The sequence below is a fragment of the Lycium barbarum genome, chromosome 5, assembly GCF_019175385.1.
Source record: "Lycium barbarum isolate Lr01 chromosome 5, ASM1917538v2, whole genome shotgun sequence".
NCBI classification, from domain to species: domain Eukaryota; kingdom Viridiplantae; phylum Streptophyta; class Magnoliopsida; order Solanales; family Solanaceae; genus Lycium; species Lycium barbarum.
In genome coordinates, this window is record NC_083341.1 from 135,096,889 (window position 1) to 135,116,973 (window position 20,085).

General features: G+C 36.9%; 1 protein-coding gene and 1 pseudogene across 1 annotated transcript; both read left to right on the forward strand.

Annotated features, from left to right (window-relative positions):
* LOC132639865 (LEAF RUST 10 DISEASE-RESISTANCE LOCUS RECEPTOR-LIKE PROTEIN KINASE-like 1.1) overlaps positions 1–15,501 on the forward strand; it is a 49,033-nt pseudogene extending 33,532 nt beyond the window's left edge.
* Positions 15,502–16,732: 1,231 nt separating this feature from the next.
* On the forward strand, positions 16,733–19,417 carry LOC132641715 (LEAF RUST 10 DISEASE-RESISTANCE LOCUS RECEPTOR-LIKE PROTEIN KINASE-like 1.1). The gene is made up of 4 exons (XM_060358790.1): positions 16,733–17,598; positions 17,703–17,747; positions 17,989–18,240; positions 18,320–19,417. Exons 1-4 carry the CDS (start codon positions 16,866–16,868, stop codon positions 19,249–19,251), a joined length of 1,962 nt encoding a protein of 653 aa, XP_060214773.1. The 5' UTR covers positions 16,733–16,865; the 3' UTR covers positions 19,252–19,417.
* The last annotated feature ends 668 nt before the right edge of the window (positions 19,418–20,085 follow it).

The following is a 20,085-nucleotide window of genomic DNA, read 5'->3' on the forward strand; positions in this document are numbered from 1 at the left end:
ATGTAAAGTCAGCCTGCGCTAAACGATGGACGTTGTTCCACTCTTCATGAAATTTTGATCGCAACAGTGGACATGAATTTATCTTCCCAACCAGGGACTGCGAGCGTAATTCTTTCAAACTCAGCTATTTACATATTCTCACCACTAACAGTTGTTTTAGCTTGTGGCATTTCTCGATGGATCAAGTGCACATAATCGTGGATTTAACCTTCTTCAAAGTGGATACTGACATTGGACACCTGTTATTGGTTTGAATTCCTCAACTTTGTCATCACTTTGTACATTTTTATTTATTTCAAGTCGCTAACAAGTTCTTTTAGAATGTGGTATTTTAATAAGATAACAAGATTGAAATCTTGCGTCGTATATTAAATTGTGGGGATAATTATGGATTTCACTTCCCTCACAAACGGAACACGGATTAAGATGTGGATACTTTTCTACAATACTATTTTTTTTAGTGGACGTGGATTTACATTGTGGATGTGGACGTGGAAGTAGAAGTAGATTTATATCGTGGGAAAGAATGTGGATTCATATGAACATTGTGGACGTGCAAGTGGATTTATTTGTAAAGTTTGTGAAAGTGGAGGTGGATTTATTTTCTTGCACCGAGGAAAGTGGGTGTGGATGTATTTCTTTTTGCATTGTGAAAGCGGATGTGGATTTATTTTTTGTACCGTATAATACGGACGTGGAGGTGGATGTGGATTTATTTGTTGGACCGTATAATGCGGACGTGGAAGTGGATGTGAATTTATTTTTGGTACCGTATAATACGGACGTGGAAGTGAATGTGGATTTACATTTTTTTTTGTACCGTGAAATGCGGACGTGGATTTATATTTTTGCACTGTGGAAGTGGACGTGGATCTATTTTTCTGCACGTGGAAGTGGATGTGGATTTACATTTTTTGTACCGTGAAATGCGGACGTGGATTTATATTTTTTGCACTGTGGAAGTGGACGTGGATTTATTTTTCTGCACTGTGGAAGTGGATGTGGATTTGCATTTTTTGTACCGTGAAATGCGGACGTGGATTTATTTTTCTGCACTGTGGAAGTGGATGTGGATTTACATTTTGTACCGTGAAATGCGGACGTGGATTTATATTTTTTGCACCGTGGAAGTGGACGTGGATTTATTTTTCTGCACTGTGGAAGTGGATGTGGATTTACATTTTTTGTACCGTGAAATGCGGACGTGGATTTATATTTTTGAACTGTGGAAGTGGACGTGGATTTATATTTCAGTTCAGGCGCCCACCTCCGAATGCGGGTATTTTATATTTCAGCTCAGGCACCCACCTCCGAATGCGGGTATCTTATATTTAAGTTCAGGCGCCCACCTCCGAATGCGGGTATCTTATACTTAAGTTCAGGCGCCCACCTCCGAATGCGGGTATCTTATATTTCAGTTCAGGCGCCCACCTCCGAATGCGGGTATCTTATATTTCAAGTTCAGGCACCCACCTCCGAATGCGGGTATCTTATATTTCAAGTTCAGGCACCCACCTCCGAATGCGGGTATCTTATATTTCAGTTCAGGCGCCCACCTCCGAATGCGGGTATCTTATATTTCAAGTTCAGGCACCCACCTCCGAATGCGGGTATCTTATATTTCAAGTTCAGGCACCCACCTCCGAATGCGGGTATCTTATATTTCAAGTTCAGGCACCCACCTCCGAATGCGGGTATTTTATATATCAGTTCAGGCACCCACCTCCGAATGCGGGTATTTTATATTTCAGTTCAGGCGCCCACTTCCGAATGCGGGTATTCTATATTTCAGTTCAGGCGCCCACCTCCGAATGCGGGTATCTTATATTTTATTTCAGGCACCCACTTCCGAATGCGGGTATTTTATATTCAAGTTCAGGCACCCACCTCCGAAGGCGGGTATTTTATATTCAAGTTCAGGCACCCACCTACGAATGCGGGAATCTTATATTTTAGTTCAGGCATCCACCTCCGAATGCGGATATTTTATATTTCAATTCAGGCACCCACCTCCGGAATGTGGATTCAACTTTCGAAACAGGGTTACAAGTGTAACTTCTCCAACCCTGTCTTATTTATACATATTATTTCTTTTTGCTAACAATTGTTTTTAGCTGGTGGCTTCGAACAAATATCGAAGTTGGCATCACACATCAAATCGTGGAACTTTTTCTTCGGCAGCGAACTGGGGCAATTTGTCGGGAAGGATAATAAGACTTTCCGACACGGGTCAAGGATCTACCTCGAACACTCGTCTCTAATCACAAGTATTCTTTTGCATTCCAGCAATTGAATTCTCAAGTCTCTATCATAATACCCAGTGTTATCATAATTCAACACTGGGACAATATTTTGCAAGATTCGCGCTAATCGGGTTCAGGTGTCGTAATTGTCCCAGAACTACACTCGACCTGATTCTCGTACAGCCCGAGATATGTAGGCAACTCAGAAGCCGGAGTTCGGTCATAATCCTCTCAAGTTTCTTTTAGCCGGGACAAAATAGGCTACTGAGTCAACGTCTTTGCCCGACAACTCTTTCATCATTACCGGGCAAAGAGGGACAAGTTGTTGACACCCAATTTTGTCCCGCCTCTCTTCCAAAATACCTATTTACGCCTCTAATATTTTTAGAAAAATTAAAATATATATATAGTCATTTTTTACTAAATTATCAACTTCTCATCAATACCGGCACTTTATTATTCTGTTGCAGTTACTCTTATTATTATTATTATTATTATTATTATTATTATTATTATTATTATTATTATTTATTATTATTATTATCATTATTATTATTATTATTATTATTATTATTATGTTACCAATATCATTATAATTCACAATTTTTATCATTTCGGTATTTTACCAGCTTACGCACACGCATCGCATTTATCTTTGCATAATTAAATAATAGTGTTTATTTACGGTGGATTTTCGAAATATTATTGCACGGCTATTACAACGCCATTTTTTATCTGAGCACTAATAATTGCATATTTTATGTTACGTAATATTTTAACGCAAGTTATTTAAGTAGGTCTTTATTTAAACGCAGTAGCCCAATCAATCCATACTATTTTCGGACCAATTCATAAATCAGTCCACATTTTAATTTACCAGCCCAATTTAATTCATCCTAGCCCAAATAATTAACCAACACTTCGGACCAGCCCATTCATTTAATACCCAGCCCAAAAATTGATCCAGCCCATTACCCACGTTACCCGACCCGGTCCAACCCCATTTCCTTATTCTTTTACCCTAAAACCCTTTCCTTCTCTTTCTTTCCCCTTCACCCGCATCGCCGCCTCCTTCGCCTCTCTCTCTCTCCTTCCCTTTCTTCCCTCTCCTCCGCTCCCCCCCCACTCGTTCCTGTTCCCCACCACCGCCGCCCACACCCGCTCCCACTTCTCTCTGTTCCCCACTTTCCCTTGTCTCCCCCCGCTCCTCTCTCTCTTTTCGTCACAAGAAACCCTAAATCGCTTTATAAATATCCATCTCCAAATCAGTTGAAAGGGGGGATTTTTCGGGTTCACGAAGTTACCTCAAGAAGTAAAGGATTTTTTTTTTGGATTGGAAACCCCCAAGAATCAATTTTTTTTTAGTCATGAAATTCCCCAAGAACAAGTTGTATTAACCACAGAAATCCCCTAAAAATCAAAGTTTTTGAATCGCCTCAACTTCTCCAGAAAATAGTCTCTCTGTTCAATTTTTTAATATTTCTTAAGATTCAGTCGAAGTACCAAAAATCGTCCTTTTTATTTTGGCTTTTACTATCGTTTCGGGTCAAAAAGGATTCAAGCTCGGATTTTTGATAGTGTTTCGAGCATAGATCGAAAGCCCGTACCCACTTCGCTGCACCCGAAGAAGGTCAGCATACTTCCTTCCTTTAGTATATTTTTAGCATTTTATTTGTTTTGTTTATCCGCATTAAGTTAATTAGTTATGATAAGTGTTAGTATGAATCGGGCAGATGTACGTTAAGTGTTAGTCTTGTTTGGTCATATTGTCCTAATTGCTAACTTTAGTCATGTTAAAGAGTATTTAATTCCTACTTACATGCTAATATCAGTTTAGGTTTCTTGGGATTTAAGCATGCTAAATGATTAGTTTGATCAGCACTATGCCCGTTTAACTTATGTCTCATATATTAATTAGTTTAAAGTCTCGGTTAGCTGCATTTCTCTATCATTTTGTTTAATGATTCAATGCCCTGTTATGTTGAGAATATGATGTTAGTAGTAATATCTCCCCTGTTAGACTTCATGTGTGTTTTAATCCATTAGTAGTGACTGTTGCTGCATATTTAAGGGTTAATGTTAGGTATGCACATGATTGATAATTCACATAGATTGGATTTGATGTTGCTAAAGAAAATGGAGATAGTTCCATGATAGTTCAAGTAAAAATGAGTAGGCTATCATTGGTGTAGGTTTGTGTACAACCCGTATGTTTCCAGAGTTACTTTGTTGGCCTGCACTAGAAATTGACTAAGGTGTGTCAAGGTGATTATGTGTTTATCTTGGGCTTCAACAATCCTTAAGCATCTTGGAAGCTAGATAATCCACAGCTATAACTATGCACATGTGTGATGTAAATTGATGAAATAGACTTCCTATGGTCATTAAATATACAATTTGTTTGCTGCCAGTTCCCCCCTACCTTTACTCATGCTTCCTTATTTTTGTTAACTCACATGTTGCTTTAAATACTCTGTAGGATCCTAGGAGAACACTGTTTTCTTTCTTTTTCTTTAAATCTGGTTTAAAATGAGAAGCTTGTATCATAGCTTGAATTAGTAAATGCTGGGTTTGAGGAACTAAAATGAGTTTTAAGTCTCTGGTTATTTCATCATAGGGGATTTATGTCTACTTTGTCTTTCCTACTTATGTCGAGACTTTCATTAAGGCCAAATTACTTAGCTTAAATATTCACCTGTTTACAAATCTGTAATGAGTCAGCCTAAGTTCTTACAAAATCTTCATTGGTGGATGAATAGCTGGACTTATTTAGCAGTCATTTGGCTTGAATTGTTTTGAATACTCCCCTGTAATTGAATGTTGCATTGCGAATATGGATTCTCTGTTAATTTGCTATTTGGAACTTTCATGTAGTTAGAAATAGGTTTTTTCAGGAATACTTACACATAAGATCATGCTGCCTGTGTAATGTACAGAAAATGCACAGAGCTGAAGCATAAAAATTGAAATGCGCAAGGTCCAATAACTCTATTGTAGCTAATGTCCTGTTTGAATCATATATTTCCCTCCAGTTAAAAGATGATATTTTGCTATAGCTCTAGTATTGTAAGCCACTGGCAGTGATGATATTTGCTGTAAATATTAGTGCATTGCCTTGTCAATAATGTAGATTATGAACTAAAAATGGACCTGAATACCATAATATCCCTCTTAAACTCAGTAGGTGTTTTGTATTATCCTAAAGCTGCCTCAAACTATCATCTTAGACTATCTTAAATAATGGCATTACTGTCTAGAAAGAGCGATACTTGTTTGCATGCCTGAAAGCGATTTATCTGATCTTAATATCTCAACCTGCCCATATGCTATCCTCACCCTTTTCTTCCCTTTGCGTATAAGTTGCTAAATAATCACCATGGTAGCTCTTAACCCAGAGAAGGCCTGTTGTGTTACATGTCTGTTTAAGCGCGGATTTGTTGTTAAATGTGAGAGTCTATGCTGATTCCCTTAAACCAACGATGCTTTGTTTCAAATGTTTTCCCTTGTCGGAACCTTTCTGAAGACTGCACCTTATGGATACTTTCATTTACTAATAAAATGGGTCTAAAACTTGTAACGAACACCTCTGCATCTTCTTGCTTCCTCCTGGATAGGCCAACTCAGTCCTTCTGTGTTTCTGCCTTGATGTATGTGTGGCTGCTTTACTTAGTTTGATTGTTGTGACATTTTGAAAGTAATGTTTTGACTAGTTGTGAAGACAAATCTTGTCATTCGTTCAAGGCATTGCGGCTGTCGAATTGTACCATCTGTTATTGTGTTCGAAATCTGTTTTCTGCCATAATTAGTGGCTGGTTCAAAGTGTTATATTCTTTGGCTGCAATTTTTGTTACTCATGGCTGTATTATTGGTTGTTCATGGCTGTATTGTTCACAGTTATGGTTATGAGCCTAATAATTGTTGTTTTCTAAGGATTGGACTGTGTGCATCGGAAGCTTCATAATACTTTCTTTTTTTTCCTTCCCTCTGTTGACTATGTATAAGTATGTATAGGACTAGTATATCTTAGTAAACACCTATATAAGAATATTAGCCTTCAATACATCCTTATGAATGTATATATATGAGGTATATATATATATTAAATATACATACTTTATACATAATCTACTGATCTGTTTTTTTTGAGCTTATATTTTACATGTTGACCTTATTCATCGATTATATACTAATCTTTTTCTTCCGTTTTATGCATGAACATCGCATACGAGTCTGAGGGACTCGTTCTTCTTCCGTATTCGGTGTTTGGGCTAAAAGCCCAACGAAATCCGTCCAAGCCCTCTGTCCGCAGCACATGCCCAAAAGGAAAGAAATAAAATTCTGGGCCAAAGCCCAATAGACAGGAATACAGGCAGCAGCCATAGCAGTCTATAAAAAATAGCTGGGCCATAGCCCAACAGCGGCCTGTTCCCGGCAGCTCAAAATGGGTCAAGCCCATCTCATTATATTTTACACCTCTATTTTATGTTGTTGCATTTAACTTGTATTATGTGACTAACTTTTATTTTGCTTTTTTTTATTTTCTTAATTTAGGTGAACTTTAGTGAATTTAGTGGGTTAGCTTTAGTGAAAGGGTAGTTAAACTTAAGAAAGATCAATTAATTCCATTAGCTTCATTTTCTTTCCCTTTTATGTCAAAACTGTTTGCGACATCTAGTATTTATTTTTTAGAGTAATTGATTTGCAAAATAGCTTGACTATATATTTTCGAGTTAAGAGAATCATATTTTATGCTCACTATCCTAGAAATTTCAACACGTCACTAATATGCAAATATAAGTTCAAATACATTCTATGAATAATTTTTCAAAGTTTATCCAATAATACACTTCTTTTAGCCATGTATAGTTAATATAAAAGAAATTAAACTCATACCCTATCCATCACATTTTAAAGAAAATAAGTTTAGGTATTTTTACATCACCATATTAATATAATACAAAGTTTTTGTCTAAAGTTCACATTTTTGCTAAAAGATTATAGGTTTATATCTTTGCAAGTCTTATTTTCAAGAATATTATTACATTTTTCATTCAAGGCTTTAGCGTGTCCAAGTTTTATTTTAAATAGCCTTTAAAATTTTCTTTTAGGTAATACATCATATTTTCTACAAGTATTATTTCAAATGACATCATTATTACTTTCATTTAAAGTCTTAGCGGTTTATAAGTCCTATTTTTAAAAAAAATGGCATTTTAAGTTTTCTTTTATATTATATTTTCTATAAATCTTATTTTCACTAATATGATTTTCCTTTTAAAATTTTAACGACATTTGTGAATTTAAACATTATATTTACTCTCAATTAATTAACCGAAGTTTGGTCGGATAACCGTAAGTTAACGGATTCTAAAGGATGCCTAACCCCTTCCCTTTAGGATAATATAGAGCCCTTACCTAGAATCATCCTGGTTAAGCAGACTATTAACAAAGGTTTAGTTTAACTTTGCCTTAGTCAAACATCTAGGTGTCCTAATTCACCGTTAAATTAATTAGGTGGCGACTCCTTAAAATCAAAACAAAAATAGGAATCACCAATACGTCGTATCCCTAATTTTGACTCCGGGTTAAAATGGGGTGTGACACGGTGCTCGGTGGTTAGTCCCGTGTACCCGTCGCGGCCCTAGTCGGGTCGTGACAGAAGTGGTATCAGAGCAGTTCAGTCCTAGGAAGTGTCTACGAGCCGTGTCTAGTAGAGTCTTGTTTATCGGTGTGTTGTGCACCACATCTATAAACAGGAAACTACAGGACATTTAGGATGTTACCTTTCTTTCATTTTTAAGATCGTGCGATAGAGCCCAGCCATAGGAAATGAAATTCCTTATACTAACCCTTGATTTCAGCTGAAGAACGGCATCGTCAGACGAAAATGACTAATGATATTGGAAGCTACAAAGTACACATGTAAGCAACGGTGCGAAAGATGCATGTCGGATAAGCTAAGAATACTGAAGCATGATTAAAATGTAAAGTTGGCGGATGAAAGAGAAAATAAATAGGAAGGAATAACGGGTACAGTTTGAGTTGGACGTGCGAGGTTATTCCTCAAGTTTATAAATGTGTTAAAAGTGGTTCATATTTAAGTAAATCATGATCAAGAAAATAAGTACATGATTAACTGGTTAAAGACATTGAACTAAAATGGAGGGAGAGGAATTTATTTGTTATATTATTAGGTGAGGATTAAAGTAGTTTAAGTATTGTACTATGGATAAATTTTGATGTGGCAACACTCTATATACGTGGAAGCATGGTAAATAAATTAATAGTGACTCAAGACATTCGTACAAATGCCCACAAAGTTTTATCTTTGGATGCCATTTCAGTGGTGGACCCCACGGCTATGATGGTGAATAATTTAAATGTTCCTCAATTGATATATCATTATCTGTGTCATTGAGTAAATTGGGGATCATGATAGAAGTAAATAAATCAATTGAAATGGCTGGATAATTTTTTTTGAATGGGCATATGTCCGTGTGACTCATGGCTAGGTGGCAGAAGGTTGAGGTGTGTTTGTGTTTATATAACTGATGGCAGCCTTAAGTGATTATAATTTAAGAGATTGTGGACAGGAAATTATTTAATAATTGTAGTGGGAAACAAGTCTACTAGTTAAAGAATAAAGTGACAAGTGTCATAATCAACATGACTACGTGTCTCCATAAAAGTGATTAAATATTTAAGTTAAAAAACAATATGTGTATAATTGACTAAATGAGGAATATGGTGGAGGAATGAATTAATTTGTTAGTAATGGATAAGTGTAAATGTAACACTTCCAGGTGGTACCATTTTAAGGTATTAGTGACTAAGCAATTAATTCATTAGTGGTGACATTTGATAAACAATTTTCTGAAGTGGTATAAAGTTATACGGGCCCCAAGGTCAACTAAGGGAACAAGTAATTAATTACATGAGATAAAGTGAAGCAGTTACAATTAGCATAAAGGGGACAGGTGTGATATTTTACATGCTACGTGTGGGCATGTCAAGCAAGCAATATATGACTAAGACTATTTGGTAGAATTGGTGGCTGATTCAATTGAGATAATAAAGTCTAATAATATCAATGGGTTGGTTAAGTGGATGGGCACCACTGGAAAGTAAACGTTGGACCCTTCACCATTTTATATAAGTTTTATATAGGAAAAATTCATACATATGTATGTAGCAGATTGCATTTTCGAAATATTACGAGAATGGTTACTTAGAGATCTGAAATGCATCATAATAAATTGAAGGGAGTCGACCAACGAAAGAGGCATGTGAAGAACATAATCCAGTAAAAGAACATTTAAGGAAGTATTGGGAGCGCAGGGCTAATTTAACATTCGAGGACGAATGTTCTAAAGGGGGGAAGGATGTTACATCCCGTATTTTCATGTGTTGGAAAGGGTGCGAGTTAAATGATATTAGTAACGAAAATGAGGTTATCCTCCCAAGTTTGTGGGTGGTTGTAGTAATGATACAGATGTGTTATAAATATTTGAAATTAAACAAATCTAAGAAAATAAGTTTTGTCGAGGTTCGAAATTTATTTGATGAAATACGGTCCAAGCTATAATATCCCGTATTTTTGGACTAGAAAAATTTAATCGTCCAATATGAGCAAAATTTACACGAGCACGGAGGATTTGATCATATTCAAGTATGCAAATTAAGAACTCGGTGTATAAGAGGATGAAGTCCCGAAATGATTTAAGACGGTAAAAAGTGACATCGATGATTGGAAATAATATTTTATGTGTGGCAAAAGAGGCCATGAACTAGTGACATATCATAGGAGCATAAAATGTGTATATAAGGTGTGCTAAAAAATGATTACTATTTAAGTGAACTGAGAGTAAGAGACTAGTTATGTGGATAAATTAAAAGTGGCCGAAGGTAGCGTGAAACAAAAATGATTAGTCAAAATATTTGGATGATGCTAAGAGGACAACATTTATATGCGAGTCCCACAAAGGGATAATCATTATAGATAATATTGGACAAGGACATATGTTTGGTCCAAGGGCAGTACGTGTTTCATTCTTATACAATTACAGGAAGTTGCATAATTCACCAAATGCTACGTTAAATAATAGTAATGAGTGTCATGTGAATTAGACAAAAGTGGCATGAAGTGTATGGGTGAGTCATAAAGCACATAAAGTGCATGGGGATACGTTTAAGGCAAAGGAAGTGAATGCCTTTTTGCATTTACAATTGCTGCACATTACTTTCTACTTGGAGAATTCCCATTTTTACATTGCTTCCATTTTTGCTTCTTAAGAAACGTACCAGCACCCCTAAATTAAACCATTCTCTCTTAGCTAATGATTTTGTTTCTTAAGAAAATTAGCATTAACCATGGCTGCCAAGCTCACGGCCATGGCAGTCCACAATAAGGCTCAAGATTTTGATAGCAAAATAAAATAAAATAAATAAATAAATAATCTCCGAGGTGTTCTAAGTGTTTGAGGGAGCAGCAAGATCAGAAGTTAAAGTTGAAGAAGATGAAATGGGCAAATTGTGCAAGTTATTGGAAGATCTGTCCTAATTATATTTGAGGTAAGACTTCTTCTTTTGTCATGAAATTAGAGTTAATGATATTGTAGTGGAAAAATTAAATTGTATTAAGTGGAATTGGAAGGAAGAAAATTGCATGATTAAGTGTTGGTATTGTTGTTGTTGGTATTTTTATTGATGTTTGGCTAAGTTGGAATTTCGAGGATTGTTAAGTTTACAGGGGAAATGCTGCCCGAATTTTGTTAAGTTTCATTCGTACTTGGATTGGTTAGTAAGTGATGTGGATAATCTAACCGTGGCCTATGTTATCTTAATTTTAGACCTGCGAGCTCGAGAAGTAGACGTTGGACATTAGATAGAGTTCAAGGTATGTGAGGCTAGTCCTTTCTTTCTATGGCATGAATCTTATAGCTTGACTCTCTTTTTATCCATGAGTTTCCTTAAGTTCCGAAAAATACGAGTCTATGTCCATAATTAGACACACAAGGTAATGAGTAAAGTATAGAAATCCCAATACTCATGTTGTGATGATCCTATGATGTTAATGATGTTATTTATTGCTTACACTCACCTTATATGCTAATTCCTTCAAGGTGAGGCAGGATGTCAATGAATGTTCCATAATGACGTCGGAAGCCACCGACTTTACGTCACTCCGATATAGTTATGGCTTTTGATTGGGCTCTTATGCATGCTTTATATATATACGTATGTATTTTCTCACACCGCGTCGCGCTATAGTCGGCCGGGCAGGCACGTAGATGTGCACACCACTATAGTGGGCAGCTTATACCCCGGACGCGGGAGGCCTGGACGCAGGCTATGATTATCACACCGCTCCTACCAGGACGGGCAGCTTATACATTATCACACCGTACCTATGGACGGGCAGCTTATATGTGTATACATACATGGTAATGATTATGAGTAAGTGAGCATGCATTATTTCAGTTATTTTTGATAGCCAGTACAGATTGCCCTTTCTTGATGCCTCCTTATCTCATTGATGCCTTCATATTTCATTGATATATTGCTATTGTTTATGCCTCTCATACTCAGTACAATATTCGTACTGACGTCCGTTTTCTTCGGACGCTGTGTTCATGCCCACAGGTAGACAGGGAGGTGAGCTTGATCCAGATTCTTAGTAGCTGTCAGCTGATTGAGAGCACTCCATTGTTCGGAGGTGCTTATGTTTATTCTTTTGGCTCCTTTATGTATTTCGCGCACGACGGAGTCTTGTTCCGTCTATATGTATAATATGTCAGTAGAGGCTCGTAGATGCGCAGTGTGGGTTAGATGGTCTCACAAGATTACTATGTTATATTTGTATATGTTATTTTGATGGCCTAAGGGGCACATGTATAATAAAATCATTTATGTTGTCAAATGAAAAATGGTTGTCTTATGATTATGAGATTATGAATGATAAAGAAATGTAAAATGGTTATGACGAGTGAGGAAACGAGCGGTGCTCGGTGGTTAGTCCCGGGTACCCGTCGCGGCCCTAGTCGGGTCGTGACAATGCTGGGGGCCTTGTCCCGGTAAGTATGTTTCCAGTCAGACTCATGATAGAGGTTTCATAGACTAGACAAGTCAGTTATGTCATGTCAGACATTTGGAGTCGTATAGCTATTTTGGCTCATTTATGTTATTTCCGCACTCATGTTTAAACAAGTATTTTATTAAGTTTTTATGATTTACTACGTTTTATAAAGGTTCATCATGCATTCACGTTATATTCCGCTTATGTTATGCATCATGATGATTCAGCAAGCCATGTGGTTCGCTCAGTCACATGCAGTCAGGCACCGAGTGCCGTGTTACGTCCAGGCCATGGTTCGGGGCGTGACAGTGATGGAAAAACTCAGCAGGTTGGCATTGACTGTGGTAAGACGTTCAGTCCGGTGGTGAAACCGGCAACTATCCGCACTATTCTTAGTCTTTTGTTGTCAAAGTATTGGCCTATACATCAACTGGATGTGAAGAATGCTTTTCTTTACGGTGAGCTCAAGGAAACTGTGTATATGCATCAGCCTATGGGTTTTCGGGATCGCACACATCCTGATTATGTTTTCCTATTGCGTAAGTCTCTCTATGGGCTTAAGCAGGCTCCACGTGCTTGGTATAGACGTTTTGCAGATTTTGTGTTTTCCCTTGGCTTCTCTAATAGCAGGTCTGATAATTCATTGTTCATCTACCATGCGGGGACTGAAATGGCATACATATTACTCTATGTTGATGATATTATACTCACTGCATCCTCAGACGCTCTCCGTCGTTCCATCATGGATAGGCTTGGTTCCGAATTTGCTATGAATGATTTAGGTCGTTTGAATTATTTTCTTGGCATTGTTGTGACCCGTCACAAGGGGGGATGTTCCTCTCTCAACGTAAGTATGCCGAGGAAATCATTGATCGCGCGGGTATGTCATCTTGCAAGCCCTCTCTCACTCCGGTTGACACAAAATCGAAGGTCAGTGCTACTTCGGGTGCTCCTTATGAAGATCCCACTCATTATCGTAATCTCGCAGGTGCTCTTCAGTATCTCACTTTCACGAGACCAGATATTTCATATGCTGTCCAACAGGTGTGCTTACATATGCATGACCCGCGGGACGATCATATGCATGCTCTTAAACGGATTGTGCAGTATGTTCAGGGCACTCTTGATCACGGGTTGCATCTCTACCCATCATCGATCACCGACCTTGTCTCCTACACCGATGCAGATTGGGGTGACTGTCCGGACAGTCGTCGTTCTATGTCGGGGTATTGTGTATTTTTGGGTGACAACTTGATTTCTTGGTCGTCAAAGCGACAACCAACTCTTTCTCGGTCTAGCGCTGAAGCAGAGTATCGTGGTGTGGCTAATGTTGTCTCTGAGTCTTGCTGGATTCACAATCTTTTATTGGAACTACATTGTCCGGTTCGCAAAGCTACGTTGGTATATTGTGACAATGTAAGTGCCATATATATGTCTGGTAATCCGGTGCAAAATCAACGCACCATTCATATTGAGATGGACATTCATTTTGTGCGTGAGAAGGTTGTGCGGGGACAAGTTCGAGTCCTTCATGTCCTGTCCCGATATCAGATTGCAGATATTTTCACTAAAGGTCTTCCTCGGGTCCTTTTTGAAGATTTTCGTGACAGTCTCGGCGTTCGTAAACCTCCCGTTTCGACTGCGGGGTGTGATAGATTATGTAAATATTTTGTAATTTCTTATTTAGGTTAGAATATTTTGTAATATTTGGTACTCTCCTAGTTTGAGTAGGATATTTTTATATATTAATCAATTCAAGGAATGAACGGAAAATATTCTTTCAGTTTTACCTTTTTTCCGCCCGTCCTTATTTCTCTTTAAAACGTTGTGAAAAGTTGTCTTATAAACTTGCACAAAAGTAAATACAGTAGGACATAATTTCTAGGGACTGCACGTGCTAATCCTAGATGTGTAGGATTTAATGGGAATTAAATCAAGAGATTTTTTTTTTCAATCAAAGATAATACCAACTTCACTGTATAATAATAAAAAGGGGGAACTATACGCGTCGTTGCTATACACATGGAAGTATTGAGTACAAGAAAATGTTATGTGTTGCTGCAGAAAACAAAAAAGGACAACACAATAAACCCAGCTAAAAAGTTACAGTTTACAATAATAAAGCAGCGAGAAAAAATCATAAGTACTATGCAACCAATGAGAGAGCACAAGCTGGAAGAGGACGACCCAAAGCTCCTCTCGCTTGCCGCTGGAAGTAAAACTAAATCAGATAACTCAACTCCCCAAAATATCCCTACAACCCCTTACATCAGCAAAAGGATACATCGGTAAATTTAGTGGCTGACCCTAAGCTCCTCTCGCTAGCAGCTTATATATAAGTAGTAATGTGATGATCATTAGTAATTAATATATAGAAAATAAAAGTAATTAATATATGGAAAATAAAGTACTAATATTACAAAACTTACCTTTAATTATTTAGCATATGATATAATCGACTTATAGCTAATTTAATAAGTACGAAAATAACATAATGACAATCAATTAATAGGAAGAGGTATAAGATAATAAAAATGTAACTTTAAGTTAGTAATCCTAAAAATGGTAACAATTATAATAAAGGGATAATATTGATAATTGTAAAAAAAAAAAAAAAAAAAGTAGTAAAACAAGACAATTATTAATTTAGAAGCTTGAGAAAGTAAATTGAAAGAAAGGAGGGTCAAAATTGGGTGTCAAAAATATCAGCCGTGGATATGAATAGGCATAGCCAAGAGATTAATTTGGCTAACTTTGCTATAAACAAGATCGTAAAATGTGCATTTCACGAGTTGATCGATCCATCCCTGGGGTTTGATTCAGATACCAAGATTTGGGGAATGACTACTTCAGTTGCAAAGCTTGCTTTCCTATCCTTGCAGACAAATAGGGACATGAGACCTACTATGGTTGAAGTTTTAGATACTCTAAAGGAGATTCAGATTAGTGAATTTGACTATGAGAAGAGACCTGAGTCTAATCTCAATGGTAATGAAGCTAAAATAGTTACAGCACCTCCTTTCCCTGAAACAGAAGATAAGTTGTTGCTTAAGCAAGTTAAATCACTACCTTCACCAAATTTTGTGACTGATAAATGGATTACTTGCTCTAGTATAATTACTACAAAGTAGTTCTATGCGTCGTTCCTTTATTACTGATGTAGAATTGAGAGACTACGAATGTACTGCTGTGAGAAGTTTCTTGAGCTACATATCTTTGAGTGAAAGTGATTTAATTTTTAATTTCATTATACAAGAGCTGTTATATACACTGGCAGGTCGGAAAATGTAAAAGGTTAATGTGTTACGGGGTTAGAAGTGCTTAAAACACTTGTATCTTTTACAATAGGAGATACTATTTGAGAGATGGAGGAGTGTCCCAGCTTATATTTGATGGACAGTGTGGAGATAGAGAAACCAAAGATGCTTTGATGAAGCTCCACCCGGAAAATGATAATGAAGTGCCTAGTTTTGTTTTGTTTTTGGTGGGAACAAGAATATATGGAAGATCTTGAGTCTTTGTAGATGTTATAGGATCCTTATGAATCTAAGGAATATGAGATCTTTCTGTAGTCCTCTTTGTAAGTCAGTCTTGACTGCATTAACTCTGGTGCAGTTTTTTGTATATACTACAGTTGTTACTTCCTCAGGAAAAAAATAAAAAATGAGGTGCTATTTGAGAACTTGTGAAATTGAGGGGCCTTCATTAGAAATCTATGCAAGTACAAGTGTCAATTAGTATGTTTAGTCCTAATGATATGCACTATTGTTTTTTCTTACCTCCAAATTTTCTTCATCAAATATATGCACTATTGTTTCAATCTTAGTCATATACTCATTGGTTCTTGGATTCTGGGACCAGTGTTCCATGAGCTAGGGATGGCAATTAATGATTTATTCTTTTTCAAGTTTTTGAAGAAGATGACTTTGAACATTGCAAATATTTCTAGCTTACACTGTATATACTCTGCCAAAATTGAAAAACTTTCTGGGTAGTTTCTAGTGAGGAAATGAGCAAAGGGAAGGCTGGATTTTTTAACCATAAGGAGATATGAAGCTAACTGCTAAATGTAGTGTTCTTTTTACATTTTCAGACTATCTTTAGTTGCGTTTTGGGTGCAACTAGAACCTTTTCCTTTTCCTATTCTTTTTTTATTTTGTTTTTAAACTTTGGATGTATAGCTTCTATTCTACAGGTTAAGTCAACCATTTTTGGAGACTTTGGTCCTGAAACTGCTGAGAAGTTGCTGTTATATTGCAGAGTCAAGAAGTCAAAGTCTTTCCACTGCTGCGAATGTCTACAAAGGTTAATATGAAAGCTAACTTTTTCTTTCTAAGCCTTGACTTTCTTTCCCCAATAAGTCCGATTACGTTTGGTTCCACATAGTGTCACTTTTTGACAAATCTTACCAATAAGCTAAAGACTAAGAATAGAGAAAGTATTTATAAGTTATGGCCCTTGATCTTATAAGATATAAGCTGGTGAGCTAGAGTGGCAATTCACAAAACTTCAGCTACCTTTCCTCTTCTTGCGGTAGGATTCACAATATGGATTTGGCTTCTTCTTTTGTTTTCTTTCTTCTATCTCTTCTTCTGATCTTAGTTCAGGCAAAGGGCAAAAATGATTCAACTTGTCCAAAGTTCTTTTCATGTGGAAATCTTACTGACCTGAGCTTTCCTTTATCTCTTTCCACACAACCTGACTGTGGAATAATGCCTATGTCTGGTTGTGAGGCTAAACCATTTCCAAGAATCCAACTGCTTCCTGGAGGAGATTGGTACTATGCTTTACACACAGAGTATAGTTATACAGTTCATCTCATGGACCCTAAGCTTGAAACAACGTTGAGCCAACACGATTGCCAGGCTTTTAACAAAAATATCTCCCTTCCAGACTCTCCTTCTATTTCTTTCAAACTCCTTCCAGTGAATATTGTCAGCTTCTTCAAATGCAACAGCACTAGTAGTAACAACCCATACATTACTCAGAAGATGAAAGATCATTTTAATGGTTATGGTTCGTACGATGGCTGTGATGGCTTCACCATATACTACAAGCTTGATGAAGGTGATGATGAAGACATTCTAGCAGGCAATCTTACTGCCAACTGTTCACTTATTAGATTGCCATATTACCCAACAGGATACGATGATAATTTTTTCAACTCGTTGAGTCCTGAATTTCTAGTAGAATGGAAACTATCTGATGACTGTTACAAATGTCACTATGGTGGAGGTCGATGCCAGATTGATAAAAACAACAACTTTCTTTGTTACAAAGGTAGACATCTCCAAGTAATCTACATGTTCAAGGTCAAATGCATATTTCTGAGGGTCCTTTCTTGTTTCATATCATGTATGGATAATTTTCCCTCTTCTTTTTAGATGCAAAAGCGACTAGAAGCAAGCTGGGACTGATTCTTGGAGCAGGTAGTTAAATATCCTTTAACCTCATCTTTCTTTCCTATTTCAGAATTTCCATGCATATCATTTGAATTTTCTTCTTCATTGTGGTAAAAACTCAAAACATATCTATAATGACAAAGGATGATAGAAGTGACAAAGCATATTAGTTTAAATAAATGAATGGAAAGTGGAGTGCAGAGATTGCAATGTTTTGCTTTTTTCATTTTCTTTTTCTGATAACTTCTGATTGCTGATTTCTTTCCAGTTTTTGGTGGAGTATTGGTGATGATTACTTGTTTAGCTATCTACTTTGTCTGGTGTTACAAGAAGAGGAAATTTAGTCTATCCCGCTTCCTCTCAACAAAGAAATTCTCGGACATTTTTAAACATGATGTTGAGGGAGGCAGTATATACTTTGGTGTCCCAGTCTTCTCTTATTCAGAACTTGAAGAAGCCACAAATGATTTCAATTCCTCTAGAGTCCTAGGAGATGGAGGTTTCGGAACTGTTTACTATGGTGAGAAACTTCTTAATCCAACTGAGCTATGCATCAACTTTTTATACTTTGTGGCTAATTTTTGTCGATCGATGAACAGGAAAACTTAAGGATGGACGAGAGGTCGCTGTAAAGAGCCTCTACGAGCACAACTGCAAGCGAATGCAGCAGTTTGTCAATGAAATTGAGATCCTTACTATGCTACGGCACAACAATTTTGTCACCCTCTATGGCTGCACTTCAAGGCGAAGCCGTGAACTACTCCTTGTCTATGAATTTATTTCTAATGGAACTCTTGCTGATCACCTCCATGGTGACAAAGTGAAGGACAGATCACTAGCGTGGCCAATCCGCATGAACATTGCCATAGAAACTGCTGGTGCATTGACTTATCTGCATGCTTCTGACATAATACACTGTGATGTCAAGACTAATAACATACTCCTTGATCAGAATTTCAGTGTTAAAGTTGCAGATTTTGGGATTTCAAGGCTCTTCCCAAATGATTTCTCTCATATTTCAACTGCACCCCGGGGTACCCCTGGTTATATTGATCCAAAGTATCACGAATGTTACCAGTTGACTAGTAAAAGCGATGTTTATAGCTTTGGAGTGGTCCTTGTTGAACTCATTTCATCAATGCCAGCTGTGGATATGGATAGGAATAGCCAAGAGATTAATTTGGCTAACTTTGCAATAAACAAGATCGTAAAATGTGCATTTCACGAGTTGATCGATCCATCCCTGGGGTTCGATTCAGATACGAAGATTTGGGAAATGACTACTTCAGTTGCAGAGCTGGCTTTTTTGTGCTTGCAGACAGATAGGGACATGAGACCTACTATGGTTGAAGTTTTGGATGCTCTAAAGGAGATTCAGGCTAGTGAATTTGACAATGAGAAGAGAGCTGAGTATGAGAAGAGAGCTGAGTCTAATCTCAATATTAGTGAAACTAAAATAGTAGCAGCTCCTTCTCCAAATTCTGTGACTGATAAATGGATGACTTGCTCTGATATAACTAGTACAAAGTAGTTGAAGTTCTATACCCTCTTTCTTTGTTATTGATGTAAATTTTGAGAGACTATGAATGTACTACCGTGAGAAGTTTCTTATGCATCTATGAGTGGAAGTGATTCAATTTTTAGTTCCATTGTACAATTCAAGTTATAAACACTTGCAGTGTGAAGGAATTCTACTCCATCTGTGTAATTTAACATATATAGTCTTTGGGAACGTTTTGTCCCCTATTACTATATAAAATTTGTACAAGCCTATTTTCATGTTGATACTTATTTATCTCACAATATATTTGTAAATTTGATAGACCTTGTATTGATTAATGTGTTCATACGTAGTGCGAGTAAATAAATGGAGTATAATTTAGTAGTACTGTAATATTTTTTTAATGCATTTTGGCTCATAAAATAAATTTAAATGAGAAAAATTTGAGTTTCTGAAAATGATGAAAGTTGATCTTGTTTAGCTAACTCAATAAAGAAATTGTCACGATTCTAAATGTGACAATGGGCCAATTCAGCAGTTGGGCCAAGTATCCACTAGTGCTAGTTTTTCTTAAGTCCTATTTCAGATGGCCCAATATATTAGGCCTTATTTTCAGCTTTTAATATTTTCCCTAAGTGGCATTTTGCCACCTGTCCTGAATAGTACAACCATAGGGCCAGCTGTAGCTAGTATTGTCCTTTATATTTCCATTTGTGTGAGTTTAGAATCATCTATGAATATTGAAACAATTTCTTTCCTTTATTATTTTTCTGTAATTTTTCTTTAGCTTCAAAAACCGTAGCTTGAGTGCTACATTTGGTATCTAGAGCCACTGATCTTGGGGACCATGGTGAACCCACCAGC

Excerpts from the sequence above, each read along its gene's own strand:
- LOC132641715 (XM_060358790.1), top strand. The coding sequence starts at position 16,866 with ATGGATTTGGCTTCTTCTTTTGTTTTCTTTCTTCTATCTCTTCTTCTG. Across the intron at positions 17,599-17,702 it reads CAACTTTCTTTGTTACAAAG|ATGCAAAAGCGACTAGAAGC; the intron begins GTAGACATCTCC and ends TCTTCTTTTTAG. Across the intron at positions 18,241-18,319 it reads TTTCGGAACTGTTTACTATG|GAAAACTTAAGGATGGACGA; the intron begins GTGAGAAACTTC and ends ATCGATGAACAG.